This window comes from Leptinotarsa decemlineata, unplaced genomic scaffold, assembly GCF_025532065.1.
Source record: "Leptinotarsa decemlineata unplaced genomic scaffold, Ldec_3_MD MMD2_tig00000035_RagTag_RagTag, whole genome shotgun sequence".
NCBI classification, from domain to species: Eukaryota; Metazoa; Arthropoda; class Insecta; order Coleoptera; family Chrysomelidae; genus Leptinotarsa; species Leptinotarsa decemlineata.
This window is the reverse complement of record NW_027412540.1, coordinates 3035583-3050684: the sequence shown is the minus strand read 5'-3', so window position 1 is coordinate 3050684 and position 15102 is coordinate 3035583. Positions and strand designations below refer to the sequence as shown.

Here is a 15102-nt window from a genome sequence, read left to right as displayed (position 1 = left end):
AAATATGAAAATATGTATTTCATATTTTATTTAATATAGGAGCTTTTTGAAATAATATTACACAATATAGAATTATTATATTTTTATTCAACGTGTTTTTGCACATTGTTGTAATGTTTTACTGTTGTATGTTTTCATCTTCACTGCAAGACAACAATAAAATTATTACAAAATATATTTTTGATTCAATAGTTTTCCTTCCATGGAATGCCTATTATGAAATGTTCTATAATTTTATCTACAATTTTAATACCACAAGAAAAATCAAATAGTTCTGAAAATATAACGTTCTTTCTCACAGTATGAAATCAAATGATATTAACTTGAAAAGATAATCCGAAAATTCATGATTCACTTCTTTTTAAAGACACAAGAAGATACTACACTTCCCACTTTACCACTAAATTTGAATTGAGGGGTAGGAATAACCGCTAATAAACTGAACTTTTCTCCAAATTGCTGGTCTAGTTCACTTTGAGTCCAATTACATGATGTTATAATAAGGATGCCATTGGAACTAAGACTCTTGTACACGTTCTCTATGTATTTAAGTCTATTTTCCTTGGCATTTTCACTCAGACTAACAGCATCATAAGTACCTTTATCATGTATTACATCGTAAGTATTCTGTAACCCCTCCAAAATATCACAAATGAAATATAATATATTTAAATCTTGTCTTTTTGCAATTTGTTTTGCAAGTGTTACGGCATTTACTGAATAATCCAGACCTGTTAAATTTGTATATCCCTCGTTAGCTAATTCAATTAGAAAAACTCCATTACCACAACCAATATCGACTATTTTGGAGTATTTCCTTATCAAATCTGAAGATTCCATCCAACGAATAATACGATTTAGGATATCCTCGCCAAACCAAATTTCTCCTGGGTCACCATGACTCGAAAAATTCTCAATTTCTTCTTTATAATGGTCTTCCCAATAATCCTGGGTCCCTAATTCTGATGCATCGTGCTCCTCCACCACTGTAAAAATATTTCAATTTTAGATAATTTGTTCAAAAATATTCAAAACATTCAATGGAAATTCAATATAGAAATATTTGGTTGGAGTTTCAATAAAAAATTGAATGGATTTTGTAGTTATCTATTTGGATTCTTCAACAGAAATAGAATCAACTCAGTATTATCTGGAGTTTATTATAACTAAATCTTCAAAAGTAACAACTCGTCTTCTTGAACTAATTGACTGTTTTAAGATATTATGTAAATCTTATATGGTGCTATCCTGATTCACCGAAAACGAGTTCTTAAATTATACAGAAAAATGTTGATGAATCGCTTCAACCGACTGAAACATGCTAACACATACAAAAACCAATAAGTAAATACATCAAATCAATTGGTGAATTCACCAGTGAATTTAAAAACATTCCTGTACAGGTACATGTCAAATATGAGGTAGATAACAAAAATATTTCAGAGGTGAATCAGCAGTTGTTCAGTGTCCGGTACTTGACCCTGGGGTCTTGAGTTCCAATTCAATTTTGAACAAATATTTTTCTCACGAGAATGAATCAAGCTGAAGGTAAATTGATTCTGCTTTGTTACATAGAAAGTTGTTAAAATACTCTACCCAAACACAAGGTTGATGCGGCAATAGTAGTTGATACCATTGACACCAAAGAAAAAATCAAAGCCAAATGTTGAATGTTTGGCTAAGACCTTAAATATAAAGAGGAGATCCGCGAAACAAAGTCGAGATCTCGAAAAAAATTTAACAAAAAAAAATGGCCCTTTCTCGCCTTAAATATAATATAATGAATATATCAAATTGGCGTACTATGAATTGCATGTTGAAAGGTAAGATACGTTAATTCTTAGCTCGCACAAGTTTGAACTTTTGAGGGTTGTTATTCGTGGGGGGGTTGGTTAACAGAAAAACAGATTGTTAATAGTGCTTTAAGTTGACTGTGAATTCCCATAATACTCCCTAGGTGACTCAGGAAGTTATTAACGTAACCTACCCTTCGAACTAGTAAACGACGACATTGACAACAAAAGTTAAAGTAAAGATCGGCAAAGAAAACCATAGCACCAAGTCTATGACTATAGAAAAAAGGTTGAGATTTTGAAATTATGAACACCAGCTTAAAGTTGCACTTGATGCTATACCTAACCTTATATAGTTCTAGCTTAATAAAATCTCAGTTTTAAAACTGCAATAAAAACCCTTGGATATAAGCATAGGATGAAACTAATGTCCTCCTGCAAGCGGGCAGTGCCTAGGTTTTTTTATCTGTTAATTTTCATTTAATCTAATTAATAACTTCGCACAATGGTGTGCAGAACAATAAGTATTGAAGAAGATGTTTCTTAATTAATAAGCTCTTAGTATTTAATTTGCATTATTCTTAACTTCTGTTGAGCCAGCAGAACAACTTTCGATTTTTACATTAATTTTCAGGCCATAACTTTAGGCTAATTTTGAACTGTATTCCCGAATTTTTTACAATTCACTTCATTCAATAGAGATATCGTGGGTTCTGCTAGCTTAACGTTAAGCTAGCAGAATCTAATTTGGGTGACTACCTCAGGTACACATGGAAATAGCGGAAATAATATTTTGGAAAATTTCTTCAAGTGTGTAACAGATAGGATTATGTTGATAATTTCAGGCTCATATTCCTATCGATTTTTTATATTTTGCTTATCATAAAATCAGCGCAGAAGGGCCAAAAATTTTTTTTTGTTTTTTGGAAATTACGACTTTAAAACCCGAAAGTTCAACTTCAAAGCTGGAAGAACCAAATCGAATTAGTATTTTTTTAATTTTCATGAGCCTAGAAAGGCTCCTTCATTATTCCATTCAACAACTTTTTGCTGCTCGTCTTTTGAATCGAAGATTAGGTTTTCCATGTCAAATGATCACATCAATTAAAAAGCTCAACTTCACTATCACAGATTTTGATAAAACTTGGCAAAGACGTACATTTTATACAGACTAAGAAATATATATATACATATATATATATATATACATTTTTAACTCTTTTTGTCAACTCATTTTTGAGTTGAAGCTACTTTCTAGTCACATTTTTTTTATTCCCAGAAGTAGTCTACTATAAGAACAAGCAGTGTTCCAAGTTTCAAAATTGGGAAGGAATGAGTTCTTACTTGAGACTATTTTGAAGTAATTGTAATTTTCAGGATTTTCCAAACTTATATAAACAAATCTTGAAAACAAAAAAAAAACAAGAAATATAAAATTTACTCCAACTAAATTAGTAAAATATATTCCAGCTCAACATTAACCTATAATATCTGTCTGTTTCTGTTTTATGATTGTTTTGAAATTCAGCAGAAAATACTGAGCTTTGCAGTGAACATGATATTCAAACTTTATTTATATTTAGAAAAAGTTACGATCATGTTTTCTATGAAAACTAAAATTTTTTGGTATCATCGGCATTGACTGCATTGGTCATTAGCCTGGTGTCCTGTGTATGCAATGTTAAAAACTCCCCGAGCCACCTAGGGAGCATCATGGCTATTCGCAGTCCGTCAGCAGAATCATCCCAGCTTCAGCTAGATAAATTCTCTCAAGAAAAATATCTGGTCGAGGTTGGGATCGAACTCACGACCTTCCGATCGTGAGTTGGGCGCCCTACCACTTCGCTAATTCACCGCTAAAAAAATTATAATCAACATGAAAATAAAAGTGAACCAAGCAATATTCCAATACTTCCACTCTCTGCTCGCGTTCTTGAAGATATGGATAGTGAATTTTGATTCTTCAAAAACTTCATTCTTGAGAACGCCTTGGTTAACATATCTGGCAGTTGTTCCTCTGATCTCTTATATAAAGATACTTTATGTCGATATGTTTGGTTCTTCCATCATGTTCTTTATTTTTAACGAAACTAATAGCTCCTTGATTATTGACGAAAAATACTGTCAATCTTTTCAATGACATTTTCCAGTTCTTTCAGAAATGATCGTAACCACACAACTTTTTGAGCGGCATCGGATGCTGCTGTGTATTTTGATTCGGTTGTTGTTCTTGATACAAATTTTTTTTGATGTGAAGACTGTGCCACAGTACCTCCACTCATCGTAATTGCATAGCCAGTTGTTAATTTCTGAGTGTCACTTTTGCTGGCAAAATTTACATCAGAAAACGCTCAATAATTTCTTCTCTCTCTTCCATATTTGTTACTACTTTCAACAGTAACCCAGTGCATTTTATTTGGCTTTGACAAGAACCTGCTTATTTGATATCTGGCCTCGTCACAGTTGCCAAAATCATTAAATCCTACTGCCGACTTGACATCAAATTGTTTAATTTCCTTATTTTCTGCTGCTGCCAATGCATGAAGAATTGAATCATAACTTATAAATAGAAAAAAATAGACTGTTCCAAGGCCGTAGCTCAATGTATGTACTTGCCTTGCAGAAGTCATTCCTTCATACAGGTGATTTTAATTTAGACAGTATTATAGGACCACAGACGATATTGAAAAAAAGACTCTTAAATGAAATGATTGAAATAACAAAGCATGGAACAAAATATGTTAACAAAAGGTCGGATATTGAAAATTTACACACCTCATATTTCAATCTAATTGAAAAAATCAAACAATAATTCTGAATCATTAACAGACGACTTTTTCCAATTACAATTCTAATTTCTTTTATGGGCCTTTTTTGCATTATAAAGAAACGATTCACCGACAGTTCACTTTGTGTCTGTGTCAACGTTTTTCGTGTACCTGTGAATGCATTCACGACATTTTATGTCGAATTTATTTACTCCACCCTCTTTGAACTCGGACAGCCGCCCTAAATGTAAGTACTCATCAGTTGTTTTCTATAAAGTGTTCGAAGCGTTTTATTATTTTTTAATGATTGTTATTTTACATAATTTATTTGGTTTTTAACAAAACTACATTCTGGATACTTCATACTCCTGAAGATGAAACAATAAAGTTTCGAAACTTCGACAATTTAGCGATTGGTTTTCTTCAACATTTTGACCGAATTCCCGCCAACTTGACAATCTTGGTCATTATGTACTCAGTACAGAGATGACCTACAAATCAGCAATCTCTGCGACTTCTTTCCTAGGAATTTACTTGATTAATACAGTCTGTAAAGTAACATCAAATTGATTTTTGCCAAAAATTAAGCATTAAAATATAAGAAATGAAAATATCTGTTTAATAAAGTATCTCTTGACCCCTATTCCCATTTGAAAAAATTTGGGGGATGACCACACCACTTATAGAGTTGAAGATTTTGCAATTCTTTTTGCTTCAAAAAACTCCTCCATAATTGAATTTTGACATGATTTTTTTTCCATGTAATGTCATCCTGTATGTTTATATTGTATTCAAGAAAATATCAATTTACATCATCTCATCTACATTCCAACCCTGGTAAGCTGCGTTTTCAGCTGCAGCTCCTTGAAAATTTGTAAATTTGTCAGCAATTCTTGACTTTTTATAAAAAGAATAAGGAATGTTATAGAGAATCGCATCGTAAACTTTCAGATCACCGAAATAAAAAAAAAATGGAAAACGAATCCGATATGAAAGTTTGGCATAATTTCGGATTAGCCTAGCCGTCCATTGGAGTCGACGTTCGGCCGTCAGTTACCAGTTGAATGTCCCCAGCTATGGGCTATCATAATGGATGTGGAGATATTAATATTACTATTAGATACCCCTTACTATGTAAAGAAACGAGGGACAAAAAAAATAACAAAAATACGGTGGTAAATTTTACTTTTCATTTCCCACAATGCAGGCTACTCTTGAACGGCACGCACTAATTATATTGTAACGAATCTGAAGCCGCCCCTGACCAGTATGCCGGCCGAATCATGTAACAAACACCGGCAAAACTCTACATTATATAAGCACAGCTTCCCGACCCAAGAGGGCAATTCAGAAAGTGAATCAGGCGGCTAAACAAGAAATTCAAATAGTGGAAATAAATTAGGCGTTAGTTGCTAAGTATTGTAAATAAATTAGTCTGTGATTAGTGAAATATTGTTGGAAATCGGAATTCTTTCAGAGTATTTTCAATTGTGGAATATCATTGACTTTAGGTCGATGATGGTCACTATCTTGCACTGATGAGTGGCTAATAAGCCCGAAACCGGTCTGCAAGTGTGCCCGTTCCATAATTATTGAAGGTCGACTCTTTCAGTTGTATTGCCAATTGCATATGCAGGACATTTTCTGTGAAGATTCCTGCACTGACGCCTGTCGGATATAATCCAACGCCCTTCGTGGTATTATCCAGGGGAGTAGTTGTTTTCTGATAGGCGTCAGTTCATTAAACCTACTGTATAGGTATATAGAGACTGGCTTGAACGTTTGAAGTTCCATTTGCTTTAGATTTGTTTACTGCCATTCTTCAAGCATAGCCCACTGACTAGTAGGAAACCTATAATATTTAGTATCAGCATTGTACCCGCGCGGAGCCGGGGCAGGTCGCTAGTATAATTTATAATGAGTGTATAAAATTATATTACTCATATGTGTCAAATCTCTCACTCTATTGTTTCTTAATTATGGCCAAACTTCGATTCTATATGTCTGATGGTTTCAATTACCCCTTATCAAATAGAAACGCAAGCCACTTTCATTCATTTCTTTTGGATTTTTGTATACAGATAATTTTTTACTCATACCAATAACGTGCAACTGGAAACCCCTGTTTTATACAGACTAGCTAAACTCGCCAGTTGATGGTTTGTGAATAACATATGTTCAAAAATTGAAAATGTCTCAAAAAGTAACGTTTCACTCATCATTATATATAGCAATAATAAAGTATGTTTATGAGTTTATTTCCTATATTATGAAATGTTCCTGGGGTAATTTCGTTGCAAGTACCTATTTTTCTATCCACAAGTTATGAAATGAACTGCGGTTGTGTATCGTACACTTCAGATGTCAGTATACCCTCAAAAATGTCAAACCAAATCAAATCAGTTTATTCATTCAAAGGACCCATTAGAGAATCGAACATGTCAGGATATAATGTCTTAGTGCATGTATATAAATATAGTAAAGACTACATACATAACTACAAGACAAAAAAAGGAAACGCGATATAAGTTATTTGCTTAAAAAGTTACAATAAAAATTCATCAATGCTATAAAATAAATTTTCTTGCAGAAAGGGTTTTATGGAGTTTCGAAATTTGAAGTGTGTAGGCCGAGTTTTAATGCCAGTGGATAATTTATTGTAAATTCTCACACCTGTTGAGAGTGGTCCATTTGATGTTATTTGGAGATTGCTATGATTTGGATTGATTAGCTGATTGTTTCTGGTTTGGTAGACATGTATGTCCGAATGCCTGAGAAGAGTGTTTTTTATTTTATGGATGTAGCAGGCAACTTCCATAATATAAAGACAGGCCAGAGAAAGAATATTCAATTCGGCAAACAATGGTTTACAGGAATTCCTGGGTGATACATTTTTTATAGTTCTTATTGCTTTTTTATAAAAAAGGGAGAGTGTTCTATTCGAATATAAAGATAAAATTGGTCGTATATTGCACATATCTCATGAAATGAAAATTGATTTGGCAACCTTGCCTAGCAATCTTGACATCCAGCACTAAAGTGTCAACTGTTGACTAGGTTAGCTTATACAATAACAATGGAAGATTTAAAAATTGAGGAATTAGACTTATATGAATTACTAGAAATAGAAATAGATAGTTCAATAACAGATGTAAGTGATATCTGATTTTTATCAAAATAACCTTGATAAAAATTGAGCTGGTCATTTTTAGATAAAAAAAGCATATAGAAAAAAAGCTCTGCAATGTCATCCTGATAAAAACCCTGACGATCCCAATGCTTCTAGAAAATTTCACGAACTTTCCAAAGTCTTGGAGGTTCTATCAGATGTAGCAGCCAGAGCGGCTTATGATAAAGTACTGAAAGGTAAGAAGGAAGCAGCATTGAGACACAAGCAGCTGGACAGCAAAAGAAGGAAATTAAAGGAAGAACTAGAAAGTAGAGAAAGGCAAGGGTTAGACAAAAAAAATGCAGATCAATTACTGAAGGTAGTATAATGTCTTACCCATTAACGACAGTTATTGATGATACATCGCCTTTTTTTTCAGGAAGAGATAGAGAGACTGCGAAAGGAAGGTTCAAGACTAGTAGAAGAGGAGATTGAGTATGTTAAATGTCAGTTGAGGAAAGAACAAAGTGTGGAGCCAGAACAATGGGAAAGTTCAAAGTTTCGGATCAAAATTAAATGGGAAGCTAGTAAATATGATGCTGAAAATGGTGGATATAACCAGGACATGCTGAACAGATTTCTTTCGAAAGTAGAGCAATGAAATAAAAGTTATTCAATTTGTTCTAATATTTGTATTTTTCAGTATGGCGATATACAAGTATTAGTTATGTCACCAAAAAAAAAGGGGAGTGCATTAGTAGAATTTAAAGAAGAAAAATCAGCCGTATGTATTTTCCAATAAATTTTTCAAGTAGATGTATGAAAATTTGTTACTTTTCAGAGAATGGCATTAGATTTAGAAACTGGTTTGTCATCAAACCCTTTAAAGTTGGAATGGATAAATAGACCCCCCAAATATAGTAGGACAGCCAGTTCTTTGATCAAAGATTCTGATTATGAAAGTGTGACATTAACTAAACTGAGGCAAGCTGAAGAAAGAAAGCGGCTCATTGAACAAATGATGGCTGAAGATGCAGACACATGAACTATTAATATGTAATTTATTACTTACTGTTCGTCAAAATAAGAATCAAATATGTTTTACTGAAAACTACTATTGAAATTTGAAACCACTTGTTTGTACAAATACATCAACAAAAATTCTTTTCTTGATTAACAGTGTTGCCGTTTTGCCATTGCCAGGCGGAAAAAATGTACTGTCATAAAATACCTTCAATAAAAAAACGAAAACACATTCGCTTCCTATTCATTTTACTATTGACTATAGAAAGACAAATTATAGATGAATAGCTCAATGAATATGTTGAAGTTTCATCGGATAAAGCACTTTCAAAAAGAAACCAAATTTTCTGGAAAAAGATTTTTGGCTGTCTACAAACAAAGGAGGTGTCGAATTTATTAACCAAGATAGTGCCAACAAGATGATACATAAAAAAAAGATTATAAGTATATATTGCATATAGCTATGTCACGTGTTAAGCAGTGGTCAAAGAAATCAAAAAGAGAAATAAAATGGTTAATCAAAAGTTCTATACGTTGAACGAACGAACCGGCGTTTGATAAATAAAAATGGAACAATTCAATATGTAACAACGCCATATGTACCACCTATCGCCCAATGTTAAAACTGTTTGCTGTTCGGTCGTATAAAGGAAAATTTTAAAAGTAAAAAAAATGTTTCTCTTGCACAACACACCATAGAAAAGAAGACGAATGAATTGTCCGGCACAGCACGGCGCTGTCCGTCGCCTAATGGCGACGATAGTAGTATCGCCTACTTGTCCAGCTACAACCAGCATACTGAAGGTGCTGTTTGTTCGATTTCAAGGGATTTTCAGTTGATATCGAGCGGTGACAGAAACATATCTATCACTAGCAGTTCTGACGAAGAAGTCGTAATTATAGTGGTCGCATTATTGAATGTAGAAAAAAATCACAAAAACGAATGTTGTGGGTCCATCCCATTAATCAAAAGAGGGCAAATCTAGGAGAGTTTCATCATCAACAATCTGAAAGAAAACGAGGAGAAATTTTTCCAGTATTTCCGAATGACACCAGGCAAATTTTCAGAACTTTTGAATATTCTAGAGCCTGCCTTAACAAGCAACTCAATTTTTCCTCGTCCATTTACATAGATACCGTCTGACACTGTGCTATCAACTAATGGAATAGCAAAACAGAGACAGAAACTTCCTAGGTACGTTTGGACAAGTTGATGCTGGCAAGCGCTGGCCGGCGACGCGCTCACTTGGCCAGTCCATCACAGCACGTACCCTTATTTGTCGGACAGGATTGGAGAGCTGGAATCCTTTCCGGCGGCGGACGCTCATGGCTGTGCTGTGCCGGGCTATTGGGCGGTTGTCCATTCATTTTCGTTGTTATAATCATATCCGTATTTTGACGGAACGAGCCGCGCTGTGCTGTGCCGGACAAGTGACCGACAAGCTTAGCTCTCCGAGCCTGTCGAGCAAATAACGATACGTGCTGTGACGGACTCGCCAGCGCTTGCCAGCATCAACTTATCCAAACGTGACTGGGAAGTATCTGTCTCTCAGTTTTGCTATTCCATCATTTGACAGCACGGTGTCAGCCTGTACAGGACGGTACCGAGAAAAAATTGAGTTGCTTGTTAAGGCAAGCTCTAGAATATCCAGAAGTTCTGAAAATGTGCCTGGTGTCATTCGGAAATACTGGAAAAATTTCTCCTCGTTTTCTTTCAGATTGTTGAAAAGATGATGAAACTCTCCTAGATTTGCCCTCTTTTGATTAATGGGATGGACCTACATCTTTCTTTCTTTCCTCTTCATTCAATAATGCGGCCACTATAATGACGTCATCTTCGTCAGAACTGCCTCTGTCACCGCTCGATGTCAACTGAAATTCTCTTGAAATCGAACAAACAGCACCCTCAGTATGCGGGTTGTAGCTGGACAAGTGGGCGATGCTACTACCGTAATACCCGTCGCCTGATAGCGCTGTGCTGTGCCGTGCCGGGCAAGTGGGCTACAAGCTTTATTCAATTTAAAGTAAATTTTAGTTGACATCGAGCGGTGACAGAAACCTCAAAGTAAGAAAAAAGATATGTCTATCAGTAGCAGTTCTCTGTCTGGAGGTAACTTCTGGTTTTCATATCTGGTAATTCAATTTCAATAATTTTGACATCAATGGATTCGTTTCGATGTCAAGAAACATATATAATAATTTTCTGAAGCCATACGTTATATTAGCTGCAACATGCCGATGTGGATACTCATTTCGAATGATTTCATTTGTAGATTATAATATCATTATTATATAATATTATAATATAATATCAAGCGCCTGTGAAATAGCGGCTTGAAGTTTTGAGGACGAGAGATTCTGAAATTCACAAGACACGTCGTCACTATCACTCTGTCACCACTGAACGGGCTGGGGTGAAGTTGGGTGTAGTTGATGCTGGAAAAAAGTACTGATGACAGATAACAGGTGATGTAGTGACGAACATGGCAGGCCAGAAGGGCGCTAAGTCATGGGCTATGTCTTCCATTTGGGTGTAGGACTTTGATTTGATACGAGGTCTAGATTGGGGGCTAAGTAATGGCCTATAATTTAGGTACGTTTCCAATGCAAAGGTTTTTTTATTTGGTCTGAATGAAGGGAAAATGTCATAAAATTTGTTTGCGTTTGTAAAAGTGAGAGACGAATGTCACAACATTTGATTTAAATTGTGAAGTATCACGAAAAATGATGCATAAATATCACGAAAATCCATTCATAAATACATAAAAAATGTAGCCCGATGAGACGTTCATTTTTGTCGCGAAAATCGCCTTGAAAATTTCACAAACAAATAAACGCGTATACAAAGTGACTTAGAGACAGATTTTTTTGTTGATGATATATACAGAGCATTCAATTTGAGTTTAATACTTTCGCGAAAATTAAAAAAAATTGAGTTTCAAAGTGTCACCCCAATGAGAAACGTATACTACATGACTATTTCATCATTCAAGAGAAAACACGATCACAAGTGTTATGTCACCATTGGTCAGTTACATTCTAGGTCTATGATCGTAGGTCACCTAGATGGATGGTCGAAACCACGCCACGTCCAAGTTCACGAAACATGTAAATATTGCTTCAGATTTTTGTAATTGATGACATATTTATTTCGTGGAACTTAATGATCCCTTTATTGAAATGAATGAACACACTTTTGTCTAATTTCCATCAGATATTTTATTTTTACGAACGCTTTCGGGTTTTATCCCGTTATCAAGTTAAAAACTAACTAATACATTGGACCTCCTATGCCCCCTCCCGGGTTGAGTGCCCTGAGTTGAAATATTCTACACATGGTTGTGTGCAGAACATCCCATCTCTCCGGAGCGGTCCTCAACTTACTGATGAGCACTTCAGCAAAATTGACATCTGACCTTCTTTGGTCGAAAGTCAGCCTCTAGGTGCTTTTACTTTCTGATCTATTGACTAATACATTAGAAATCTAAAAACTTGGTTATATAGGGAGTTTGTATGTAAGCTGGATCTGGAGGTAATTAAATGAACAGGGGCACCAACTATAAGAATTCAACACAGGAGATTATAGAAATTACCGGGGTTGTCAAACTTATAACTTCAAGAGTGGAAACCTACATAGATCGAGTTGCTCGTTTAGGGTTATATATTTCGGATTTTTAATTGATTCATTAATTTCCATGGCTTACAACAAATTCGTTTTCTTCCCCTTTTGATATTATCTTTACTTATCTTGTGTGTTGATTCTTGCAGATATTCATACATTGTAGATTTTTTGTCCAAACAAACGTGTTCACGAACCCTTACGTCAAAGTTTCTACCGGTTTGGTCTGTATATACTGCAAAGCATTCCCCACACACTATTTTATATATACCTGATTTTTTCATTCTATCTCGTTTGGGTTCTGCATTGAACAGAATTCTGCCAAAATTATTATCACTTATGAAAGCTGTTGTTAGTTTGTATTTAGAAAAAGTACCTAATGCTAAATATTTTCCGAAAGTTTACCTGAATACTTAATGCTACTATATTTACATGTTTTGTGTTTTGTATATTTGGGTATAATTCACTTATTAGCGTTTTATGAATTTTCTCTGATATTATCTTCTCTTTTAGAGAAACTGGTACGTACCTGATGGTTCACTCATTTTTTAAATCATTTTTCAGTTCATCCTGAAAGTTCTTTTCAGGTAAAGGGATTGCGGAAGCTTTGTGTATTATCGACCTAAAAGCGGATTAGTTGACTGAAAGAATCAAAGGGAATTGTACAGTCTGTGAAGGTATTTTTTTTCCGGTAGACAATAAATTGAAAACCACTATCAACCCTTGAAATATTCAAATCTATAAAGTTGAACTTCTTGTTTTGTTCCATTTCTACTGTCAATTTAATTTTGTCATGCAGACTATTGAGGAAGTTTAAAAATTGATCAATTTGTCTGCTTGAACCATCAAAACCCACCAGTACGTCATCAACGTATCTGAACTAAAACACAATATATTTCTGTGGAAGGGGATTATTGAGGATGGGGGTATTTTCTAGTGTGTCCATGAAAATATCTGCTACGCAAAACGGTCAAAACGCATGTAAAACGGTCGAAACGTACGCAAAATAACGTATTTGAAATATCATTGTCGAATACTTAGCACCGCCATTGCCCCCACTTTCGAACGTTAACCCCACAACACGTAACTCCACGACACTTTTGGGTGCCATTTCCTCCTCCTGATGATACTAATTTGGTTAACGAAGATACGACTTAGTATCCTTCTGACATGTTGGAACGCTAGACTTCCGTTAAACCGACATTTTTCTTTCGTAAATGATGTATTTTCAAGCGTCCTGTATACACATTGAAACCATTTTTTTCTGAAATGATGTATTTTGAAATGTTAAACTGTGATGTTTTTTTCTAAAATGATGTATTTTGAGACATGCTGTATACTCCTCTGAATGTCCGTTACATTGCCGTCATGTTTTTTCTTTAATCTTTCAATATACAATGTTTATCGAGTTGTAAACCCTTCATGCCTAATTTTGAAACCGGCAATGCCACATCGTCCCATAAACAACGATTTATTTTAGAACCGACAACACCGCTTGCCTAGCGACGTATACCATTTCCATCTCTCTGTGCATCGATTATGTCACACGTGTCTCTCTCTCTCTCACGCATACACACACATTGAATGAATATTTTCCTACAAGGAAATGACGTTATAACTTCCCTAAAATTCTACGGAAATCCAGAAATGAGGTTAAGTATAGAAAATGAGTCAGTTTCGATCTCGACAAAACAACCGCTATAAAAATCAACAATTTGCAATTACTTCCAATATTCCACATTGGTGTCGAGGCTGAGAACAACGTCTACCACGACGACGTCCTAGGTTCAATTCTCATATCGATTTTTTTTATTTAATTTCACTCAGTTGCCGATGACCACGTGACTGGTGAGTGACAAGAGGGCCCTCTTGTCTCGCACTCATACTCATTTCACCCTGCATCGATTACGTCACGTTTCTCTATCCCTCTCTCCGAAGAACACGTACCTCGAGTTGGGTGTTCCACAAGGTTCCGATCGGATGTCATGAAAATTGCAAAAAGTTTAGCTCCATAAGAAAATACACGGGATTTTGCGCCAGAAGCCGCTTTGTTCATCTACTGATTTGTGCTAGTAATAATTTTCCAGTTTTATTTTGTACATCCTTACAACGTATTTTATGAAAAGTTTTCAGCACTTTATAAACTATAACGATTAAAATAAAGCAGAAACTGACAACTGACGTAACGTAATGCCAAATTCAAAACCAACCTCACGCTAGAATACGTTTCAAATCATAGTTGATGTGACGTCATCGTGTCAACGCCAGAATGAATGTATCTGAAATCACAATCGAATACGTTTTGAATACGTGAACTCCATAAAACACCTTATCTCTCGAAATGCTTGTCAAAATTGTCTTGTGTTTCATATTTCTCTGTATGGATTAGTTGTTTAACGATTGATGTTTGTTGTATCCTCAGAGTAATAATAAGACATACAGTTGCCATGCCTATACAAACAATACATGTATTTTGAAGCGGGTATCGTACTATCCTTTTCTGTACAATTTATAGGAGAGAGGAGTTATGGAGAGTTTGTTTACATTTGAAGTAAGTTGGCCATAAAACAGTGGCGGTTGGTTTAGTTGATAATCGGAGGGATATTATATATTTATAAGATGAATTATTTCAGGTGAAAATGTATTCTGTTCAAATATTTATTACAGAAAATCTGATTTTTATTAATGATTATGGAAATGAAGCTAGTTTTTCTACCACCGACTAGATTTTTATTCATGTATGGCTTTATAATAAAGCGCGTGGTTTACTGGGTTAAAATTAAATTATTT

The 15102-nt window shown here is 34.9% G+C and overlaps 2 protein-coding genes across 4 annotated transcripts; one reads left to right on the top strand and one right to left on the bottom strand.

The window, feature by feature from the left end:
- Positions 1-67: 67 nt before the first annotated feature.
- On the bottom strand, positions 68-8916 carry LOC111513064 (EEF1A lysine methyltransferase 2). Of its 3 annotated transcripts, none has more exons than XM_023169226.2 (2): positions 8743-8916; positions 68-986 (listed from the first exon to the last, which is right to left on the bottom strand). In XM_023169226.2, coding segments are annotated over exons 1-2 (636 nt in total). In that variant the 5' UTR covers positions 8744-8916; the 3' UTR covers positions 68-351. The 3 variants fall into 3 exon arrangements, 2 of the variants coding, with proteins under 2 accessions (XP_023024994.1, XP_074027847.1); XM_074171746.1 differs by lacking the exon at positions 8743-8916 and adding an exon at positions 7235-7538; XR_012464671.1 differs by lacking the exon at positions 8743-8916 and adding an exon at positions 6866-6939 and having other exon boundaries at positions 853-986.
- On the top strand, positions 7555-8924 carry LOC111513063 (dnaJ homolog subfamily C member 17). The gene is made up of 5 exons (XM_023169225.2): positions 7555-7712; positions 7774-8049; positions 8110-8319; positions 8374-8454; positions 8512-8924. Exons 1-5 carry the CDS (start codon positions 7638-7640, stop codon positions 8713-8715), a joined length of 846 nt encoding a protein of 281 aa, XP_023024993.2. The 5' UTR covers positions 7555-7637; the 3' UTR covers positions 8716-8924.
- The last annotated feature ends 6178 nt before the right edge of the window (positions 8925-15102 follow it).

Coding starts and splice junctions, on each gene's coding strand:
- LOC111513064 (XM_074171746.1), bottom strand. CDS start 7,538: ATGTGCAATATACGACCAATTTTATCTTTATATTCGAATAGAACACTC. Junction 987..7,234: donor AAATGGACCACTCTCAACAG/GTGTGAGAATTT, acceptor ATATTTTTACAG/TGGTGGAGGAGCACGATGCA.
- LOC111513063 (XM_023169225.2), top strand. CDS start 7,638: ATGGAAGATTTAAAAATTGAGGAATTAGACTTATATGAATTACTAGAA. Junction 8,320..8,373: donor TGAACAGATTTCTTTCGAAA/GTAGAGCAATGA, acceptor TGTATTTTTCAG/TATGGCGATATACAAGTATT. Junction 8,455..8,511: donor TTAAAGAAGAAAAATCAGCC/GTATGTATTTTC, acceptor GTTACTTTTCAG/AGAATGGCATTAGATTTAGA.